The sequence below is a fragment of the Amblyomma maculatum genome, chromosome 3 (genome assembly GCF_055883805.1).
Source record: "Amblyomma maculatum isolate TAMU_Amacu chromosome 3, ASM5588380v1, whole genome shotgun sequence".
NCBI lineage: Eukaryota > Metazoa > Arthropoda > Arachnida > Ixodida > Ixodidae > Amblyomma > Amblyomma maculatum.
Window position 1 is genome coordinate 165,256,945 of NC_139346.1, and position 21,127 is coordinate 165,278,071.

The 21,127-nt window shown below is 42.8% G+C and overlaps 1 protein-coding gene across 3 annotated transcripts in view; it reads right to left on the minus strand.

Moving 5' to 3' along the window:
* LOC146196746 (E3 ubiquitin-protein ligase MIB2-like) overlaps window positions 1-21,127 on the minus strand; it is a 45,804-nt gene that overhangs the window by 23,580 nt on the left and 1,097 nt on the right. For 2 of the 3 annotated variants that reach the window (XM_084598496.1, XM_084598494.1), the window contains exons 2-6: window positions 5,466-5,524; window positions 4,508-4,614; window positions 2,101-2,211; window positions 1,688-1,792; window positions 628-760 (exon numbers count right to left, since the gene is read on the minus strand). In XM_084598496.1, coding sequence (XP_084454622.1) covers window positions 628-760; window positions 1,688-1,792; window positions 2,101-2,211; window positions 4,508-4,614; window positions 5,466-5,511 — 502 coding nt within the window. In that variant the 5' untranslated portion in view covers window positions 5,512-5,524. The remainder of the gene's footprint in view (window positions 1-627; window positions 761-1,687; window positions 1,793-2,100; window positions 2,212-4,507; window positions 4,615-5,465; window positions 5,525-21,127) is intronic. The other variant, XM_084598495.1, reaches the window with a different exon arrangement.

Genomic DNA, 21,127 nt, shown 5'->3' on the forward strand with positions numbered 1-21,127 from the left:
CATCCTCGCCTCCGATTGATCCCATGGGCACCTGGCCAACGAAGTGAAAGCTGCTCTCGTCAAATCTCGTGCAGATGTCTCAACCTGGCGGAATGTAATTCAGCTACAACATCCTAGGGTTGGCATCAACAAGCCTTTTGAGGAACGGCTGAGGTTGTTTTATGTCGACTGGCTCACTGAAATACGCGCCATAACCCTGACATGCAGCGCATCAACCTGGCGTCTCAAGAAGTAGTAACGAGCTGTATAACTGCAGCCAGAGACCAGATTCTAGATGGCTTTGTTGGATACTCGTTTAGAAAGTGACGCATTTCGAATGCGCTTGGTGCAAGCGAAAATCGTGCACTGAATAAAGGGGACTGTGACAAGGAGACGTGCGGCGGCAATGACGTGCCACCGGGAACAGGTTCGTGGCAAGTGAATATCGTTTGCATTTTGTAGCTGTGCTCAGTCTCATTTTTCGGATCGACTTCCATTCGGGTAATTGTTTTCCCGACCTTCAACTTTCAGGTGTCGGCTTAAAATCAAGGCTGACTAAGATCGGAAATAATTCTGTGATCCTTGCACTTTTTAACGCCTGCATCACAAGCATTATCTCAAAGCGCCGTATCATGCCATCAGTGTTACCTGGGTCAGTCACACGTGCACCGGGAGCAGGTTGCAGGGAGAGGTGATTGAACAACCATGTGTGGCCGCACACTTTCACGAATATGTCGAAATCGGGCTGTATGCTGAGTACAATGCCCACCTTTCCGACGCACTGTAAATAAAACCATAAGTGAATATTTATACACATGAAAGAAGGATGCGAACTCTTAATGTGATGACATTTCGCGATTACGATAGCATTTATGCCGACTCACATGCCCTCAAATATAGCAAATTTATTCTCGCGATGCTTTTCTTGAAACAAAAAGCATGAGAACATTCTCCTGAGTTAGCGCGTGCGCGCATGTTTAGCAGTCAGTGCTTCTGTGTGCGCAGTTTGGAGGGTGGGTGCGAGGAGATTACCTACAAAGCAAAATTAGTTGGGTTCGCAGTCTCAAACACAAATCTCAGCGCATATTTTGAACCCCTTCAAAAACATCTGTGGTGTATTCATTTAAAAATTTGCCAGCAAAGCTTGCAACAGCAATCGCGCCATGCTTCTTTAAACCTTTGGCGATGGCACAGTATCCGCATGGGCAGCGCATAATTCGGCAGGATTAAGAAATACTATAAAGGCAAGCCGTACACCTTTGGCAGCTTATTATTAGTATCAGGCAAGTCTCGCAATGTATCTTTAGAGTAGTGAAATTATTCGTCTGTATTTGTTTTGCTTCTAGTTTCTCCTCCTTGCGAGACTGATCAATTCATGCTCTCTCTTCAGAAAGGTAGACTTTACTTTCTGGAAACGAAAGAAAAATATAGAACGGCTCTGCCTGCAATTTGGGCTTTACTTTCTACCACTTCCTCAATTAGTGCGAACTGAACTGCACATTAGGTGTGCTAAGTGAAAAATAGACAAGGAAATAGACAATACGACGTATGTCGTATGACGGATGCGTAGAAAATACTCAGAAACAAGATTGATTCATGCATACTTTCCGATACCTATTTCCATGTTATGACGGATGCGTAGAAAAGTGTTACCCTTCCTGCAAGACATCACAGAAAAAAAAATCAAAAGAGTAAGTTATCCACTTACTCCAGCCATTTGGTCAGTGTATCCTCCGTGCCCATTCTGTAATTCCTTGAGTGTTTCAAGCCTTTCGCAGACCCTGACCCTGTCGCCCTTCTTGTAGGCCGGAAGCTAGTAAGCAAAAAAAGTCACAATATTTTTGGCTCCAAGTTCTATGGTAATCAATGTGGCAGCGATAACACAGGCTATCTCTGACTTTTTCTTCATAGTAAGAAATAATTTCAAGCACTAAATAGGATTAACAAACGTCCATGGCTGCAGTTCGCAAGTTCTCTTCATTTGCCGATCTGACATGCGTTTTGCATCGCAGAGAAGGTAGCAAAATTTTTAGCATAAAAATGTGATCTTTTCCCATAACCCGCATGCCCTCTTTCATTACGCTTACATCATATTTCCAATTAGTCGTTATATATACTTACTTTCTCCAGCACAGCAGAGTTGAGATGCCACGTGGACTTTGCCAATTTGTAGTGAACCATGACGCCACCATCTGGCTTCAATGCCTGGACGATGCCGACGTTTCCGAAAATCTGCGAAAAACAATGCTCTAGAGCACTTGAAAAGCTCATGCGCTGAGCAATGACTCATGATAGGGGTCAACGAGTCTGACTCACAATTTTATATCTTTCAAGTGGCCAGGAAGAAAGCGCCATGACTAAATGAAAATTTCACACTCAATCTTGACATCTGCGCGGGATGTCAAGTCGTGAGTGCGATGTCTAAGGCTGCAATTGTTATTCGCATGTTGGTATTTATGCAATGCTCTATTTCGATATTTACTTTCAGTGTGGATGAATTACGTATCGGCTGCGCGTTTTTCATATTGCTGGACGACGGTCTCGCCTGACTCGTCCCACCGCTGACACCAGATGTTAGATTTTGGTTTCCGCCTGGGAATCGTACCGCTCCCACCAGTTGTTAGATGCGGGTCGCGGCCCCTCGGTAGCGTTGGCCTGGCGGCTCCGTGGCTCGGCGGACGGCATCAACGGTCCCAGCAAAAACAAGGCGTCTTCTAACAAAACAAATGTTTAATACAACATCATGAAGGAGCGAGCAGAGAAGCTTGCCCGGAAAGAAAACTAACACGCTCACACAGCTGGTGCCCGGCGTCGTCTTTTCGACGTCTCAAGACGTAGTCTGTCTCGGCGGAGTCTGCCGCTGCTTTTTATACGCTTGTCAGTTCAGAGGGAAAGGGAGAAACTACGTGTCCGAACAAGTCGAGGTGACTCAATTGCCGGTGACGCGACAGAAATCTCCTCCACCTCCAGCAAATGGGCGATGGCGACGCACTCTCTCGAGCGCCGGGCTTGGCCAGCGTTTGCACACACACGCACGCATACACATTCGCCGCATGCAACCTAGTCGTGCCAAGACACGCCCGCGGGAGGAAGCATTGGGCGGCCGACCGGACGGTGCCGAAATGGCCGAAATGCTCGCTGCTTTGCCTGATGATGCGCTGCGGCCGCGTCGGTAGTCGCACATGGCGGTGGCAAGTCGTAAAAATATCAACGTAACTTATTCAGCAACGAGAAAAATAAAATGGCAATGAAACAGTAATCTCCGGGGCCGCCGAGTAACTGGCGGCAAGTCTGTTCATTGCAGAAAGATCGAAGACATTCTAAAACCGCTTCAGTAAACGCTTCTTACGATAAGAAAGGCTTCTGCATATGTACGACAACATTTACTTTTTTGATTTCCTGAAAGTCTGCATCAAAATATGACGCCAGTTTCATTTTTATGGAACTGACACCCGTCCTCATTTTTAAAATTAAGAAGCTACCTCGAAGTTGTAGTGTATAAAGACTTGTAGTATCTACGGATGCATGCCGACTAATTAAATAACCAATCATTTGCATGTATCATCACTCTTCACACGCTACAAACAAGTTAAACGACTCAAAAGGAATAACTTAACCACATTTCAGACGCATATATTACGGTGCACTAGCCTGCTTCAGTGAAGCTTTGATGAACCACTTTTATCATATGCTTGAGACACACACAAAAACAACGAAGGAAGACCGGACAGGGAGCTTCTCATAAACAGAGATCCTCACATTGACTCCATCCTATCTTATTAGTGTTTGTATGAGTCTCGTGCCTTTCATAAAAATGAATATTTTCCAACTAGCACCCCTCCCCCCTCCCTAAAAAAAATAATAATAAAGTTCTTTTATCCTTGATGAATCCTAAAAAAACATTAAGTTGGTAGATATAACCTGCAGACTCCCTTTCGCTACAGTGCAATTTGAGAAGCGCTTACTGGACTTGTAGAGTTTTGCCCAGTGGTGGTTGTCATAGATCAAATCATTTTATTTTTTAAGGTCTACAATGAAGAGTGTCGAACTCCACACCCGTAGAACATACATTGTTGCGATAAAGACAAGTAGTTGTTTTGCCCCCTATCTACATTTGAAGCTCGTTCGTTCTTTTTTAGATCATTTCACATAAGTCAGAGGCCCGAAGTCATTATCGCTATACATATGAGCTATATTAATTTTACGCCATTTTCTGACTGCGTCTCGGCTGGATTTCTTCCTGTGCGCACAAAAAGTGCGCTCTCCTATATTATATAAAAACGTGAATAAAGCTACGAACGATTACATGAAAACAAGAAGTGGATCTTCTAAATTTTAAAAGCATGCAGCCTACAATGAAAGCCTCTAGTTCTGGTATACACATGTCTGCGTAGCCCATTACACTCCTAAATTCTGGCACGTTCGCCGCCAGTGTTAACAGGCAAAATCGCCCACCTTCTCACAGCTTCGTTTCATTTGCACCTTCTATATATTTACGTGACATTAAAATTCAGAGTTAGGTACCTACCAGAGACATGTTGGGTTCCCATCCCCCGTAGCTGTTCTGAAGAAGTCTGAAGTTTTCCACTTCCATGGTGACGGCTACTCGGTCGCCAACCTTGAGGCGGCCCTCATCTGCATATTTTCACGCGAATGACAAGGGGCAACAAAAAGTGAATACACATACAGTGTTTACGGAGCACGAAAAAACAATATTGCTGACCATTGTCCTTTCAAACTCGCAAAACGTTGTTTTGATCTCAGAGGCTTTCAACACGCGTCTGTTATTATTTTCGTGAAGCCGCTTGCATCCTCTTAAAAAGCAAAAAACAAATTTAATGGTGCTATGTCCAAGAAAACGTTTTTAGGCTTTGTCGTTGTCCACAACAAATCTTCCTATTCAGCCTGATTTGGCCACATATATTATTTCGACTACAGGGATTTATTCATGCTCTACTGAAAAACAAACGTCTGTGATCCCTATATCTGCGCCCTAACAGTACTACACCGACCCCTTTTGAAAGCAACAGTGTGCGTGCCATTCAAATTGTCGCCATAGCGCATTCAATCAAAACGGCTGAGCACTAAAAGGTATAATAAAGTTTAATTACAAAAAAAAAAGTGGGAAGCACTTTTTAACACATCCTTATAATACGCTCTCTAATTTAATTTTCTCAAGTTTCCAGGACCGTTATTAAGCACATAGGACAAAAAAGTCAGACCCTTTAACAAATATTGTCTTAGTTGCTTTTCGATCAAAGGCAAGTAACAGCGGTGACAATATGTTTGGTTAGCGCTGCAGAAGCATCTAATATTTGTGAATATATATCAGTAATTCTATTGTTGATTACAAAGAGACGGAGATCAAGAGGATTTTTCTACCGGATATTTACTGCAGCGGACCTCTGTTTTGAATGTTTATCATCGCTGCTCACGGGAGCCAGCATTGATAGAACAGCTGTGCAAGTAAACGGATTATTTCGTACCTGACTGAGGGCCCTCCGGATTCGCTTTAGAATTCCTGGAACCCATGTCAAGAACCTTTCTAGAAATACAAAAAGGGCCAGTGTCAGCATTTCATACTGAACCTGATAACGAACAAATTCTAGGAGTGTGTGATGAGAGGCTATAATGGCAGGAGATAGGGCACAGAAATCGCTCGTGCTGCCTGCCTCTTTTCCGTGTCCTGTCTCCTGCGTAGTTTTATGTCTTCAGTGATAAGAAACAGTGCTTGTGTGCCACAGTTTCGCGCGGTAAACTCACTTTCAATGTGAGTAAGGAAAAGACTTCTTCAAGTTCACAGCACGCAGTTTAACCGCATGCCTTCGCGCTCACACGACGGTGATGAAAAAAACTGGCCACAGAGAAGCATTGCGAGCTCAGAAGAGTAGCAAATACCACGGATAAAAGTCTTTTTTTAGGACTAACACAATAATATATTGATGACAAAAAAATTCGCTGACGCTCAGTGAGATTCATGCGGCATATATATGATAACGTTATTTTGCTGCACCATGTTACAAGATTATGTTATTTCCGATGTAAAAAAATTGAGACAAATCACGTTTCTCATTTACTTGCTTTGCTGTATAAATTTCGTTTTAGGCGACTGATTTTTCAAGGGTCCTGAGTGTTAGCCACATCACGCTTCTATACGAAAGCAGCTGTCCAAGCTGACAGCTCCTCAACGATGCCCTCTGGTCTCGTGACTTCCGTCATCCCACCGAACAGTCACACGTCCGAAGACTACTACGATGAAAGAAAAAATAAGCGCAGAAAAGCCAGTGCTCCTCCAACCATTCAGTGTAGGGTCGCGTCACCTGTCAACGATCTCAAGGAAGATGTGTGTTCACGGTTCTTCTAGCCTGCCAGGCTTCAGATGTAGCGTGCAAGGATACTGAGGATTATCACCTGCCAGCCAGAATCATGCCCATCAATTTTTGAGGCAGCAAGACTTCAAATAGTCGATGCTGATTCCTACCGACAATTCTGATTGACATGGAGATATGCTCTCGCACTGAAAATCTGCCACAGCCGTGCTTATGATCTTTCAAGAGTTCGAGGCTTCAAACTGGCCATGATGCCAATGCCGCAGACGGAGAATTTTCTTACTTTAAGAATGAATAAAGTGTAACCCGTCGTTTGAAAGGAATGAAGGAGGAAGACACCCTCCGCCTAGTTCAAGACCTAGTCTTAAGCAGCATTAAGTCGCTATGCTGAAGCCATTTCCAAATTTTTGGTTATAATTTTTAATGCCTCAATATCATCTGCTAGCCTTCCTTCTGACTGGAAAACAGCACGCGTTGTGCCGGTGTTTAAGAAGGGAGACGCAAAAATGGTATCTAATTATCGCCCAATTTCCATTACTTCAAGTTGCTGTAAATTAGTTGAACATATTATCGCCAATGAAATTACTAAATTTCTAACTGAAAATAATGTCTTGTCTTCTTATCAGCATGGATTTAGGAAGGGTTTTTCTACTGTAACACAGCTTACCTCTGTTATCCATAACTTTGCAAGTGTTTTGAATAAATCAGGCCAGGTTGATGTTATATTTTTGGATTTCAGTAAAGCATTTGATCTAGTTTCACACAGTAAGCTAATTCACAAACTTCATCTGATCGGTCTTCCAAACTTCATAATTAGCTGGGTGTCTTCATATCTGACTGACCGAACTCAAGTTGTTTGTATAGGTGATCATTTCTCTAAACCATTTCCAGTAACATCAGGAGTGCCACAAGGTAGCGTACTCGGGCCGCTGTTGTTTCTCATTTATATTAATGATATTATCAATGCAATAGCTGACCCGATTCAAATTCGGCTCTTTGAAGACGATTGCGTTCTTTTTCATGAGATTAACGATCTGAGTGACCAATTACTCCTTAACTCTAGCCTTCATAAAATTCAAGAATGGTGCAGTGAGTGGGATATGAAACGTAACACAGATAAAACGGTCTTCATGAAAATAACAACTAAGCGAATCACACATTCATTCCGGTACAATCTTCCGTCTCATCCTTTAACTGAAGTCAGCGAATACAAATACCATGGAGTCACTATAACTAATAAACTTAATTGGAACCGTCATGTTTCTAACATATGCGCATCCTCATTTAAAAAGCTTTCCCTTTAACGACGCAAACTAAAGCAAGCTCCGCCTAATGTGAAGCTGTTAGCATGCTCGTCAATCATAAGACCCAAGCTTGAATATGCCTCCACTGTTTGGGACCCGTACACAAAACTCAACATTCACGCCCTCGAAATGATCCAACGCAAAGCTGATCGTTTTATTTTTCCAAGTATCGTGCAATGGATTCACCACCCGAACTAAATAAGCAACATAACATCCCAACACTTGAATTACGAAGAAAGATTCAAAGACTCAAACTTCTGTTCTTGCTGAAACACAATAAATTGTTAATGAACTCCTGGCCTTACCTGAAACCGTTAAACACCCGTCTGACAAGAAATCGTCACGAACATCAATTAACTCCATACAATTCTAGAGTAAACGCTTTTAAATATTCCTTTTTTCCTCGTACTATAGAAGACTGGAACCGACTGCCACCTCACCTACTAAATAGCATCGACTCGATTGACCTAATTAAGTCTTGACTACCTTGACCAACCTGTTATTGTACTGCTGCTTTAAATATTTGTGTGTGTTTTAAATACCAAAAAAAAATCTTTTCCCTTGTACTGCCGATTTCACTGACGTTTTTCACTTGATTATTGTACAAAATGTTCGATTTTTCTACCCCTGGCTACCATGATTATTGTGTTCTAGCTGTGTATAACCTTTTCTTTATATTTAATGTAATAATATTATTGTTGCCACTCCTGCTTGGGCCCACCAAAGGGCCTGCAGTATATTGTAAATAAATAAATAAAATAAAATAAATAAATAAATTACCTACGGGCTCCCTTAACAATAGATAAGAATCGTTGAAAGGACGGCAATTGACACCATCATAAAGGGAGACTATAAAAAAGCTCTATTCATCGCATTGAACACAACAACGGAGCATCTTTTGGCACTCGAGGTACATAACCCTTAGAGGTGCTCAGGGAGGTGGTACTGGAGAGTTAAAGGTAACTAACAACAATGCATCTTGGTAGGAAAATCTTGAGCAGAGTGCGGCTACGGCAGGCATTAAGAACTACAGAAAGAGAAAATATCGACGTAAATCCGATGTCCAGATAAATGCACCACGAGCGGCTGAAGTGTATACTGAAAGCCAGATTCCAAGCACTCGCAAAACAGCAATCAGAGCACCAAGATTTCCTCCACGTGGACATCGGGGCCTCTACCGAGGCAGGCAGGTTCACGATAGCCGCGGTCGACAGTCAGAAGAGCCCAATTATCCGAGCTTCGATTTATGTTAAGGATCTGTTGAAGCAGAATGATTGATCGTTGCCTACACCATCAAAAATCAAAATCAAGAGGGGAAGTCATCGAATGCAGTGATAGATCCGCGATGAGCCTGCAGAGGATAACATGCTGAAAGCCTCATGAAAGGGGGGAGCAACACTATTTCATACACTCTCCCACTCACCATGCAGTATAACATAGACACCTGGACACAAAGGTCATGTGGGAAACGAGGTAGCGAATGATATAGCGCGAGCTCTCACAAACCGGGCGGATTGCTATCCTCGCCCTTCCCCCCCCCCCCCTCACCCCTAGAGAACCGTGCGGTGACAGACTAGAAAGAATCCATTTTTTTACCACCACACAAACAAATATTTTCCTCAGAAGCTGTAGATATTGGAGAAGTATGAAAGCAAAACATTTCGTAAGTTTTATAATTTAAACAAAATTAATACAACAAAACACCCATGTTACTCTCACTGGTGCGATGCAAGGCGCCCGCTCTACCATAACTCCTGGAACTGCCATGACAAACCTAATAAAAAGCTAGTAACGCTAGGCCCGACACACGAGCAGCGGAAAACGGCCGTGACCAGCTACAAGATGGGTCAGCAAGTCTGGATCATGCAGCTTGTCCAGAAGTCAGCTGCCGCCAGCGAAGACCTGAACTTACGGGTACCGAACACCTAGCTGCTGCAAATCATTAAAAAATGTTTACTCTCTCTCCACCCTCTCTTAGTAACGCTCTCGTGTTAAGGAGAAATTTTATTCAAGGCGAATAGAGCGCTCCTTCAAAATCGAACCCATAAATATGAAAAAAAGGGTAAAGGCTTTTCGCGCCTTCGAAAAACACAAGAGCTGTGCTTAGGAAATCAATCGTTGAACACAGTGGCAATGCTTTGTCTTGTACGCAATACATGGGTACACTGAATTCGCATCGAACTTTACCTTATTTAGTTCACACCTGAAGAAGGCTACGTACATACGCGTCTGTGATCACTTTCAACCTCAGTACATGGCACATGGTACACTCAAGGCGCATAACGACAAAACAGTGCACAAAGTACACAGGTAATTTAGACGCAAACTAAACCGTAGAACAAGATATTAGGCCTCATAAGCATAACGACATGTCGATGGTCGGCATATACATTTAACTATTCCTAAGCACTAATCCGCCCAGTACTTGAATAGACTCAACGACACGAACGTCGCAACCAGTGGGCGACTATAGTGGGCCAATAATCATCAGATAAATGAAGCTCGAGTCACGATACAACATTTATTAATGAAATACAACTAGTAAGATAGAGCTACCACCTTTATAACGGTATAAAATTGTTTGCTCAAGATAATGGAGCACTGCGACCACAAAATCAGGCTCTTCGCTTTCTGCATCTTTACCTACACAAATTACAATTTTCTTTCATGTGTTACGCACAGACGTCATGCTGTCTTTTCTTTGTCATGGCATGGACAGTTTGATTTATCTTAACACAAAACAACGTTATGTTTATTTTTGTTTCTGTGCAACATCTATTACATAGTACATTTCTGCCCATTCAAACCAGGTGTATTGCAAACTAACAGGAAAACTTCGAGGCACATAATTACATTATTCGTGTCAGTGCCATAGCCAAGAGCCTGTAGCACGTGCGCGGGGATTCCCCTCTAGACTTGACGATCTTGTTTCTGCCTTTATGCCAGCTAGACACGTAAACATGTGCACATCTCGAAACGCAGCCCCAGCATCGCCCACAGCTGCCCCTCCGCCGCCGCCTGCGCCTCCCAGCCAGCCAATGGGAATCAAATGACATTACATTTTTCCCGAAAAGGCTTCTAACGTTATCGCTTTAATGCAGAAAGCAAGGTTTCTTCCTATATGTATTTAGATTGGTGGCTCAGGACAATTTTATTTGTATTTGTATTTTTTTGCACAAATTCATATGTATATAATGAGACAACCAACGATCAAATTCTGCTACTGTAGTTCGTCACGAATGCGGCAGTTCTCAAAGTCAGAAATGCACACGGGTATTACTGACACCACCTAAAACTGATTCGCGTTTTCTTCCACGCCAGTTTTCCAATGCTGTTTCTCTTCAAACAGCATCAATGTGCGCCTTCTATACCATTGAAAAAAAAAAAAAAAAACACCATTACCGTCGTATTCTTCAAAAGACGAACCAAAGGCGGCAGAATATTGCGCGAACCATTGGAAGATATATATGTCGTTTTCAACCGCCACTAGCCCGCGGCCTTATTACTGTGATTGCAAAGCATGGAGCGACATTGTTTATGCTCATTGTGTGACGCGTCTTTGTCACATTCTTTACAGCGCGAGATGCGCAGACATTTTGCCCGAGTGATTACAGCGAAGTAGAACTGTTTCCGTGTCGTGCGAGACGTTTCTTGGTTCCTTCGGCCGATTATCTATATGGTTCCTCGCCTACTTTAAATTTAGCACTGATGAATGCAACCGGCATTCTCAGTCCGACGACCAGCGAGCACGTTCGCTGCTATCGCCGCCGCCGAGTTGCTTAGTTCTCTTGCGGGCGCAAGTCAGCCAAGTAAAGACTTGATTTTAGTGTTATATTATGCCTGTCTTCTGTTTTAGTGCCTGTGGCCTTGTCCCTACCGCGTGGCGATATCCACCCACACAGGTAACGCATGCCGCCAGCAAGGAACCCAATATCTACACCTGAGCCATGGGCATGGGCCTGCGTCGTCCGCAATTTTCATGTTGAAGCACCTGCTGACAGCTTTCCCGAGCCCCACCTTTCATTTCCCCATTAAAGTTTAATTGAACTGAAGCTTCCATCGAGGTAACTGCTACTGGTTTCTTTATTAATGCGTAAGCTTTGTATGGCTGTACACTCTGTTGCTGACAACATATACTAACGGTGTAACAGATAAAGGTGGTGCTAAACCCAGATAAAGCTGTGCTCATGCGTATGACAAATAAACAGAACCACTCTAAGTTTGCTTATTCTGTTTCTAACACTGCCATTTCAGAATTTCAACTATACAAATATCTAGGTGTTGTAATTAATTCAAAGCTAAACTGGACCGACCATATTGATTGCATCTGCTCAGCTGCACTGGAAAAACATAAGTTCAAAGGAACTCCCAGAAGTGTAAAATTCTTAGCCGGCCATTCCCTAATAAGGCCGAAATTTGAGCATGCTGCTGTAGTCTGGGACCCACACATTAAAGAAAATATAGCGAAAATAGAAAATATATAAAGAGGGGCTGTGCAATTCCGCCATAATAAATTTAAGAGGACTGAATGAGCGCCAACAATATCAAAACGCTTGAAATAAGATGCAAAACTGCTCTGCCTAGTCTTCTTCATTCCTTTCTCCAAGGAAAGTTTGGCATTTCTTCTTCATGCTATGTTACACTGCCAACGACACGAAAAACTCTTCGCCAACACATCCATGCTTTAGCCCCGCACTTCGCGAAAACAAATCAGTTCAAATATTCATACTTTCAGCGCACAATAAACGAATGGAATTTATTGCCTGAATCTATCGTCAGTGAAGTTTTTGAAAGGACGCTGAGCACTATACTATAAAAGAAAAGTTGTAATACAATGTAGCTGTCATTTGCTGCCTGTTTTCTGCGATGTGTTAAAACATTTCTTTTTCTGTACAAATTTTATGGCGCATTGAAATTCTTTTGCCATCTGCCCTTCTTGCTTGGGCCACATTATGTCCGTAGTATTAGGTATATAAATAAAATAATGTTTTGCATGTACGTGACCTTGTCGAAGCTCTAAAAGAGGAACTAGATGGTATATTGGAAAAAGAATGGTACCAACTGGTAGAGCGTAAAGAAAAGGTGTGCAATGAACAAAATTTTGGATGTGGTTAATTAGGTAACTAATTAGAACCAGTTAATTGTAATTGGGAGCAAAGATTACCGCCAAACTTCTGGTTTCGGTTCTCAGTTTCCGGTCACGTGTCTCAGTGGACGGGAAGTGTGGAAAGTATCTCGACGTTTTCTGGCGTCATAGGGTGCGATGTCACCAAAAATTTGCGGATCGCTGCAAACATTTCCCGAGAACACTGCAATAAAAAAACTAAATTCTGTGAACACTGCAAAATCTAGACTACAGAAATGCGTAAGCTTGAGCGCTGCTGGGTTGCCAACGCAAAACAATTGTCCTAGTGCCACTGCAAAAGTTGGAATGTTACAGCAAAAAGTTGCGAACAACACAGCGCGCTAATGCTTAAGCATTTCTCCAGTGGGGATTCTGCAGTGATCAAGGAAAACTTTTTTTTCGCTGGCTTGTCAACATGAGGCCGTGCGTCATCTGATGAAGCCAAACAAAGCTTCGCGAGCAATTTTTTTTCGGTGGTTGGTTTACTTCTGGAAACGTATCTAGTGCTCTGCACAGTGAAGACGTTTAAGCGCAAATGTCAATATATTTAGCGTTCGCGTTACCATTTCAAACCATAGTACAAATAGGATTTGCATTGCTTTCTTGCAAGTTTCAAATATCCATCCCCTTTAGGCTCGCTGTCTTCTAAAATATCTACAGCTGCATGGAGCTGAGCACCAAGTACCAGAAAGAAGTGACGAGCTGGACTCGTAATAAGGCAAAAACGACTGCAGCCTTATGACGAACTTCCACGGCTCGTCAAAGCCACCCGGGGTGTTAAACACCATATATCACTAAATAAGCTTATTTATTGGAAGAAGCTTATTTCTACGTCACTATGTCAGCATGTGACTTTGTATACTCGCGTAAGACTCTGAGGAAAGTTTCAGAATAATCCAGATGGGTGAGAAGCTGCTTGAAGGCAGCCTAAAGACTGCATTTTTGATGTTTACAAAGTTTGTTTTATACCTAATGGAGAGGTGAGTGGGCGCAGTCTTAGCAGGTTGAATCTATAGCGCGCGAACATTAAGCAGGCGATATCGCTAAATAATTACAGTAATAACATCTAAAATTTATTACTCTCTGTAGGGGCAGGTATGCCTATATACTGAGATCCAAATCCATCACAATGTAATATCATGCCTATAGTTTTGAAGCTTTCCTTATTTAGAGTGTGGTTCTAAATATACGACGTGATAAACAGGCGTTTCAAAGCACGCTGACTTGGCTTTCCCGCACTGCTTACCTATAAAACGGCCTTGAAAACTTTTTTCTGTGTAAAGTATAGATTTTTTTGTTATACATTAATAAACAAGTTAACCTAGTTACTGCGATGCTACAACGTGCAGGGATGCCATTTCATATTGTTACATATACAATCCGACAGAATAAATTTACCAGCTTTCAAATCCATTTCTTTTTCAGGGTGGATGTTCGGGAGAGAGTTGGTTTATGTTCACGAATAACAGCGCTTTTCAAACAAAGACAAGACAAGAGTGGACAGCACGTGCTGCCCACTCTTGTCTTGTCTTTGTCTGAAAAGAACTGTTTATCCGTGCCCATCTCTTTTGGCGTTGATATTTCAAACCACATAGTCGACTCATCTTATCACCAGCCGTACTACAAAGGCCGCAGAGCAAGGCCTCATATCCCTTGATGTAACGCCTCCTGTGCCAGACACCGCCTTCTATTACGTTTGTTTTCTTCTAGAACCGAGTCTGTTGCGTTTATTGTGGCGCACGCCCTGCCTTCAATCCACCTTATTCACAAGGTCGCTCTGCGCATGCGCACCTCTCCCTTGGTTGAAAACAAACCACCAACCCAAGCTGCGCATGTGCAGTTCATGGCCTCCGCAATCGGCGTAGCCGTAGCTTATCACGGAGGCCATGTGTATAGTTAATATTCGTGACAGGCGTATGGGATAGATGGTGGTAGCTGTCAAGAACACGTATTTCGTTTCATTTCACTTATTAATACTGTCAGCCAGCATAAGGGGCTGTAACAGGAATGAAAAATACAAAACGATAAAATGAGCAATACAAAATACGATGAAAATCAATAGTCAATCAAAACTCGTCTCTGAATACACACACAAACAAAACAAAAATGCATCACACATTAATCGGAACAGTCATCTTACACAACAGCAATATGACCTCATCACCCGGTGCTAGTGCCATAGATGAAATTTTCTAAATGGCGTACAAATTCACATTATGATGATGATCGAACAGCAGAATCTGGAAGAGAGTTGCAGTCCTTACAAGTTGGCGAAAAATAACTAAACTTGAAGCAATTATTCTTTATAGCCGGCATTGGGATGACCCTACTATGACGATGCCTTGATGTCTCAGTAGTTTTGATCGCAAAGTAATCTGATTTATTAATTTTAGATGATTATTGATAATGAGGTAGAGAGTTTTTAGTCTTTCATGCCTGGTTCTGTTTTCTTTCATTGGTAGTTGAGCTTGTTGGCAGAGGTCTGTTGAAGAATGGTTACGGCGGTATTTATTATAGATAAACCTTGCAGCTAGTCGCTGAATCCTATCTAGCATGTGACATTTAGTTGCTATGTGAGAATTCCATACTACTTTAGAATATTCGATAATTGGTCTGACTAGGGTTTTGTAAGCCAGGCACTTTACATCCGGGGTAGCACTGTGCATAGTGCGTCGCAGGTACCATGATGTTTTAACAGCTTTGGAAATGACGTTTTCAATGTGGGTATTCCATCGTAGGTCTGATGTAAAAGTTATGCATAGGTATTTATACTGATCAACGCTTTCGAGCATGTAACCATTTATTTAATAATTGAAAATAAGGACATTCTTTTTCCTAGTTACTGACATGAACAGACATTTTTAAGTTCAACTCCATCTGCCAGTCGTTACACCATTTGACTGTTCTTTGTAGGTTTAAATTTCGCTGAGGCATTTCGCTGGCGGCTGCATCTCACAAGGACGTTTTCAACCAGTGGAAGACGAATTTCCAACCACGCCTAGAGGGCGCCACATTTTGTGAAAAAGGTGGATTACCGCATCCAGTTAAGCAACATAACCTACCCCTAAAACCGAGATGTATAAATGATTGTTTCTTCTAGTTAATAAGCACATACATACTCAGCTACATCACTCATATAATGCCTACCTTGCTGTATAGAGTCCAGCTTTTATAAAAAACCTTACCGAAAAGATCTTAGCTATTTCTAAAATAAAAACCTGCAAAAGTAAAAATGAATGTAGTACATGACATCCAATCTATTTGTGCGTATACTTTGTGGAAAACCAGTTTCCCCTTCCTTCACTGCGGCCGATCACCACTACCCCAGCGAGTGTCGTGGCAGCGCCGGCTGGGAGAGGATGTTTCCCAGACAACAAATCTCTCTGCTTATAAGATAGCCATCGCATAGTTCTCTCTGTTCAAAAATATAAACAGTGATTACATAATCTCACTCAACATGCCAACTATTCCCAATTAATTTACGAACTAAAGTACGTCGACTTCTCTGCCGACGGAATCCACCGCACCCATCCCGAATACTTCATGGTATTCAATCAGAGCCACGAAAAAGTTGTAATAGCGTAGCTGTCATGTAACACTAGCAAATGACATTCGAGACATCCATAAATCAAAAAGCAAATGAACGACATGTAATACGGTAACGTTCGCCTTTCATGGACATTCCGACGCTCTTCAGTGGTAATCAACTATTGGTAAGACGTGGCATTAAGACGGGCGAGGCCAGAGCCCAGTTCTCTCTGCCCAAGACAACTATGTTCTAGTAAGGAGTAAGGACAGCCATATATGTCCTGGGCACTTAGTTATCCAGGGGAAATCCTGTGGCCTGCATACTGCGAAATAGCTAACTGCAGGGTTTTAAAGCGTGCTGCGAACATTTCAGTGGTGTTCAACTAAATGCCAACGAGCGTCATTTCCCTCAAAATTAGCAAAGTTTTTTTTTTTTTAAGTCAAAAATAAAGTCACACAGTATTCCTAGTAAAGCCAATTTGAAGATTATACTCGTTTTAAAACCAAGCTTGAAATAAATTCTGACAACGCTGGCACTATTGTACATCAAGGAGAAAAAGGCCCCAGAAGTTTATGGGCTGCGCCTCTTCGAATTTATTCTGCCGCTTGCCAGTCCCTGCTGAAAAGCGAATACGATCTACAATGACAACGACTACCTTTGAACCAGCACAGCTCGTCCGCTCGAACGTATACACTCTAGAGTGGCTAACCGTTATATGTTATCGCTCCGTACACTTACTGTGTACCTATGATATGCGGCTCTGAGTCACCCTGTGACAACTTTCATCGACCAGATAGCCCGTGGAAAACGCACTAGCCTGGTTGAGAACTTCAAACACCAGTCCCTAATGCAGGCTTTACAAAAACAGCAAATAAAGAAGCTGTTACAGTTTGTACCCTTTTGCGGGGCCCTGTAAATAACAGAGTACATCTGTCTCGCACCGCTTCAACCTGCAGCCTCAGTTTCCTTGCCAACATGTCCACCTTAGCGACAATCCCCTGGTGTTCGTGGGCGCCGCTATAATGGGCATTAATGTGGTGTTACTCTCCACGGCCATTATTCGCATATTCCGAAGAACACCCACTCGTGTACGCACGTGCACCTATTGGTCTAAGCCTGCCTCCAACGACCTTCGGGTGACCAGGAAGGGCCTTATGATGGTTCGGTTACGAGACATGCGCCGACGGAATAAAAGGCATTTAAATCAAAAGAATGTCACCGATAAAACTTTCCTTGCGAAAACACGCCCATTTTAGAAAGCGAGCCTAACACGTATACTTCCTAAAGCCATAGCGCAGGCTTCAATAGTGTTGTAGAAAAGCACGAACCGACAAATGTGCCCTTCACTCTCAGCGACTCCTAGCGCATGCTCAAGATCAAGCGCACGACTGAATATTAGTGTGGCCAAACTACAAAAAGCAGACCAGGGACGGAACAGGTTGTATACAGATGCACAGAAACACTCTACAGACAGATTCGCAATATCTACAATAAGACTAGATTCTACGCAGACGTTGTGCGCTCACGTAGCGATGACACCAAAAGTTCGTTTATACACGGATGATTGTGTATTTTACACAGTGACAGGAACATATGAAGGCAACGTCACCTGACATTTGACGTCAGCCGGATGTAACGGGACGCCGAGACCAGAACGTGATCATAGACGCTGCTACGAAGTGCAGCCACATTTTTCTTCAGCAGCAAAAAAATTACATTCTTGAAAAGTTACTCTAAATATTCACTGAAAATGACACAGCGCAGGATTTCAAATACTTGGGAGCTCAATCGTCAACTAATCTAACCAGATCAAAGCATGTCTGTATAATAATAGAAGATGGACGGCTGTGAAACCTTATTAAACAAAATGTGACCATCTTCAAATTCAAATTCAGGTAATTCAAATCTCGATTGTACACTCACTCATCGAATATACACCAACGATGCGAAATCGTTCAGTAAAATACTAATTAAGAGATTCTATGGTACACAAAAGTTTGCCGTTATATTCTTTATGAATATTAAAAGGCGGATTAAAATACCAGCTGGGCTTGCACTACACCATCTCGCCTTTACAGGACAGGTCTACGTAGCCAACGTTATAAAAGAACACACTTCCAATAGTCACGACGTTTACCTAAAACCTCCATCATAATCAAGACACCAGGGCGATCATATAAGCAAATTTTCTTGCCGTAGACCTGTATCTAACTCATCTTTCTTTCCGCGCACAATAAGTGAGCATAACGGCCTTCTAAATGCAATGGTCGCTATAAACAGGTAATGTCTTACAACTGCTGTTGAACCACATCTACAGGCACCAAATAAGTTGTGATCTGGCAATCTGCAATATGTGCCTTTGCTTCCTCGTTTTGAGGCCCTGTTTGAAGTTTTCATATCGCATAGTAAATTATTTTTCGAGTTTGAGTGCAGTTATGATTTTTAACAGCCTTCGATATCCCTAGGCGCCAACTTGCTTGCTAACACTTCATTAAATAACAAAAAAAAATATTTTCTTTCCAAGTTACTCGGATACTGCACATCAGTTTTGTGGCAGGGAATTAAGTTGAGGTATAGCCGGAACACCTGAAAATCAACGTTTCCAGAGTCAAAAGCCTAAGATTGGCATCCCAGCACCCAAGCTTGTACTACCAACTTTATTTCTGCCGGGCCTTCCTTATTTATGTTTTTTTTTTACTGCTTTATTATTCTTCAAAAGCTTTTCGCCGGACTTTACAAAAGGAGTGGTGATAAAGCGGCAAAAAAGAAACAAGATAGGTATATGGGCAGAGAGGAGGAGGGAGGACAGGGATGGTAACAAGGTTTGTGAACAATAAACAAGCATTTTAAAATTGTGAACAATCAATTACAACGATCAATGCTCATGAACCCGACGTTTCCCTTGTAGCAATAGCAGTGAGACCTATCTCTGCTATTCAGCGGTTATTCCCAATGAAATTGTAAATAAGCATGCACTTGTTTGCATCTTCAAAGCGCTAACTGCATTTCACACTACACGCATACAGCGCGAGTTCGATGAGTTGAGCATAGATTGTAGCACAATGAATTGCGCCGACATTTTTGGTGATTAGCTTTTAGCCAATGCTCCATTTTTTCTGCAGTTGACGCCACAGACAACACGAGTGAGAACCGCTGAAGAAGGAAGCTGTGTATGAAGAAGGTTCCAGTGAGACCAGAGAACGGAGTGCATTCCCTCTGTGTGAATTAGCGGGAAAAGATTGCCAACTCTAGCTTAGTGCTTCGAGTTCTGAAGGAAGAAGAAAACGAAGCCGGAATGATGACCTCCTAAAGTCATATATTACTTTCCTTCTCTCTTCTATAGCAATCATTTAATTTTTTGCGATGTAATTATACATCTCAAAACCAAATATCTCTGCACCCCAATTCTTGGCCGATCCCCCTGTGTGTGTGTGTGTGTGTGTGTGTGTGTGTGTGTGTGTGTGTGTGTGTGTGTGTGTGTGTGTGTGTGTGTGTGTGTGTGTGTGTGTGTGTGTGTGTGTGTGTGTGTGTGTGTGTGTGTGTGTGTGTGTGTGTGTGTGTGTGTGTGTGTGTGTGTGTGTGTGTGTGTGTGTGTGTGTGTGTGTGTGTGTGTGTGTGTGTGTGTGTGTGTGTGTGTGTGTGTGTGTGTGTGTGTGTGTGTGTGTGTGTGTGTGTGTGTGTGTGTGTGTGTGTGTGTGTGTGTGTGTGTGTGTGTGTGTGTGTGTGTGTGTGTGTGTGTGTGTGTGTGTGTGTGTGTGTGTGTGTGTGTGTGTGTGTGTGTGTGTGTGTGTGTGTGTGTGTGTGTGTGTGTGTGTGTGTGTGTGTGTGTGTGTGTGTGTGTGTGTGTGTGTGTGTGTGTGTGTGTGTGTGTGTGTGTGTGTGTGTGTGTGTGTGTGTGTGTGTGTGTGTGTGTGTGTGTGTGTGTGTGTGTGTGTGTGTGTGTGTGTGTGTGTGTGTGTGTGTGTGTGTGTGTGTGTGTGTGTGTGTGTGTGTGTGTGTGTGTGTGTGTGTGTGTGTGTGTGTGTGTGTGTGTGTGTGTGTGTGTGTGTGTGTGTGTGTGTGTGTGTGTGTGTGTGTGTGTGTGTGTGTGTGTGTGTGTGTGTGTGTGTGTGTGTGTGTGTGTGTGTGTGTGTGTGTGTGTGTGTGTGTGTGTGTGTGTGTGTGTGTGTGTGTGTGTGTGTGTGTGTGTGTGTGTGTGTGTGTGTGTGTGTGTGTGTGTGTGTGTGTGTGTGTGTGTGTGTGTGTGTGTGTGTGTGTGTGTGTGTGTGTGTGTGTGTGTGTGTGTGTGTGTGTGTGTGTGTGTGTGTGTGTGTGTGTGTGTGTGTGTGTGTGTGTGTGTGTGTGTGTGTGTGTGTGTGTGTGTGTGTGTGTGTGTGTGTGTGTGTGTGTGTGTGTGTGTGTGTGTGTGTGTGTGTGTGTGTGTGTGTGTGTGTGTGTGTGTGTGTGTGTGTGTGCGTGTGTGCGTGTGTGCGTGTGTGCGTGTGCGTCATCAATTTAGAGAACAACAACAAGTGAGTGGCAGTTGAACATTTTGAGGTGAAGTTTAGCTGCGCATTGTTAGCGGTGTATCCACAAAAAAAAAAATGTTTCCTACAAGCACCCTTACGTACATGCTATCCGACATTGTATCGCGGATACTATAGCAAAGTATAATGACGCCACGGAAAAATCGCTATATATTGATGTATGCATCACATTAAGTATTGCCCGTCATCGTCTTTAACTCCCGAGTTCCTATGCAAACATTTACGCAATTGATTTCGCGTGCAGTAAAAGCGCCTTGAAATGCATGCCAAGGCAAGGAACCTGTAAGTGAAGTTTGAATTGTGACATCGAAATTCAGCAATAAATTCGGCATTTT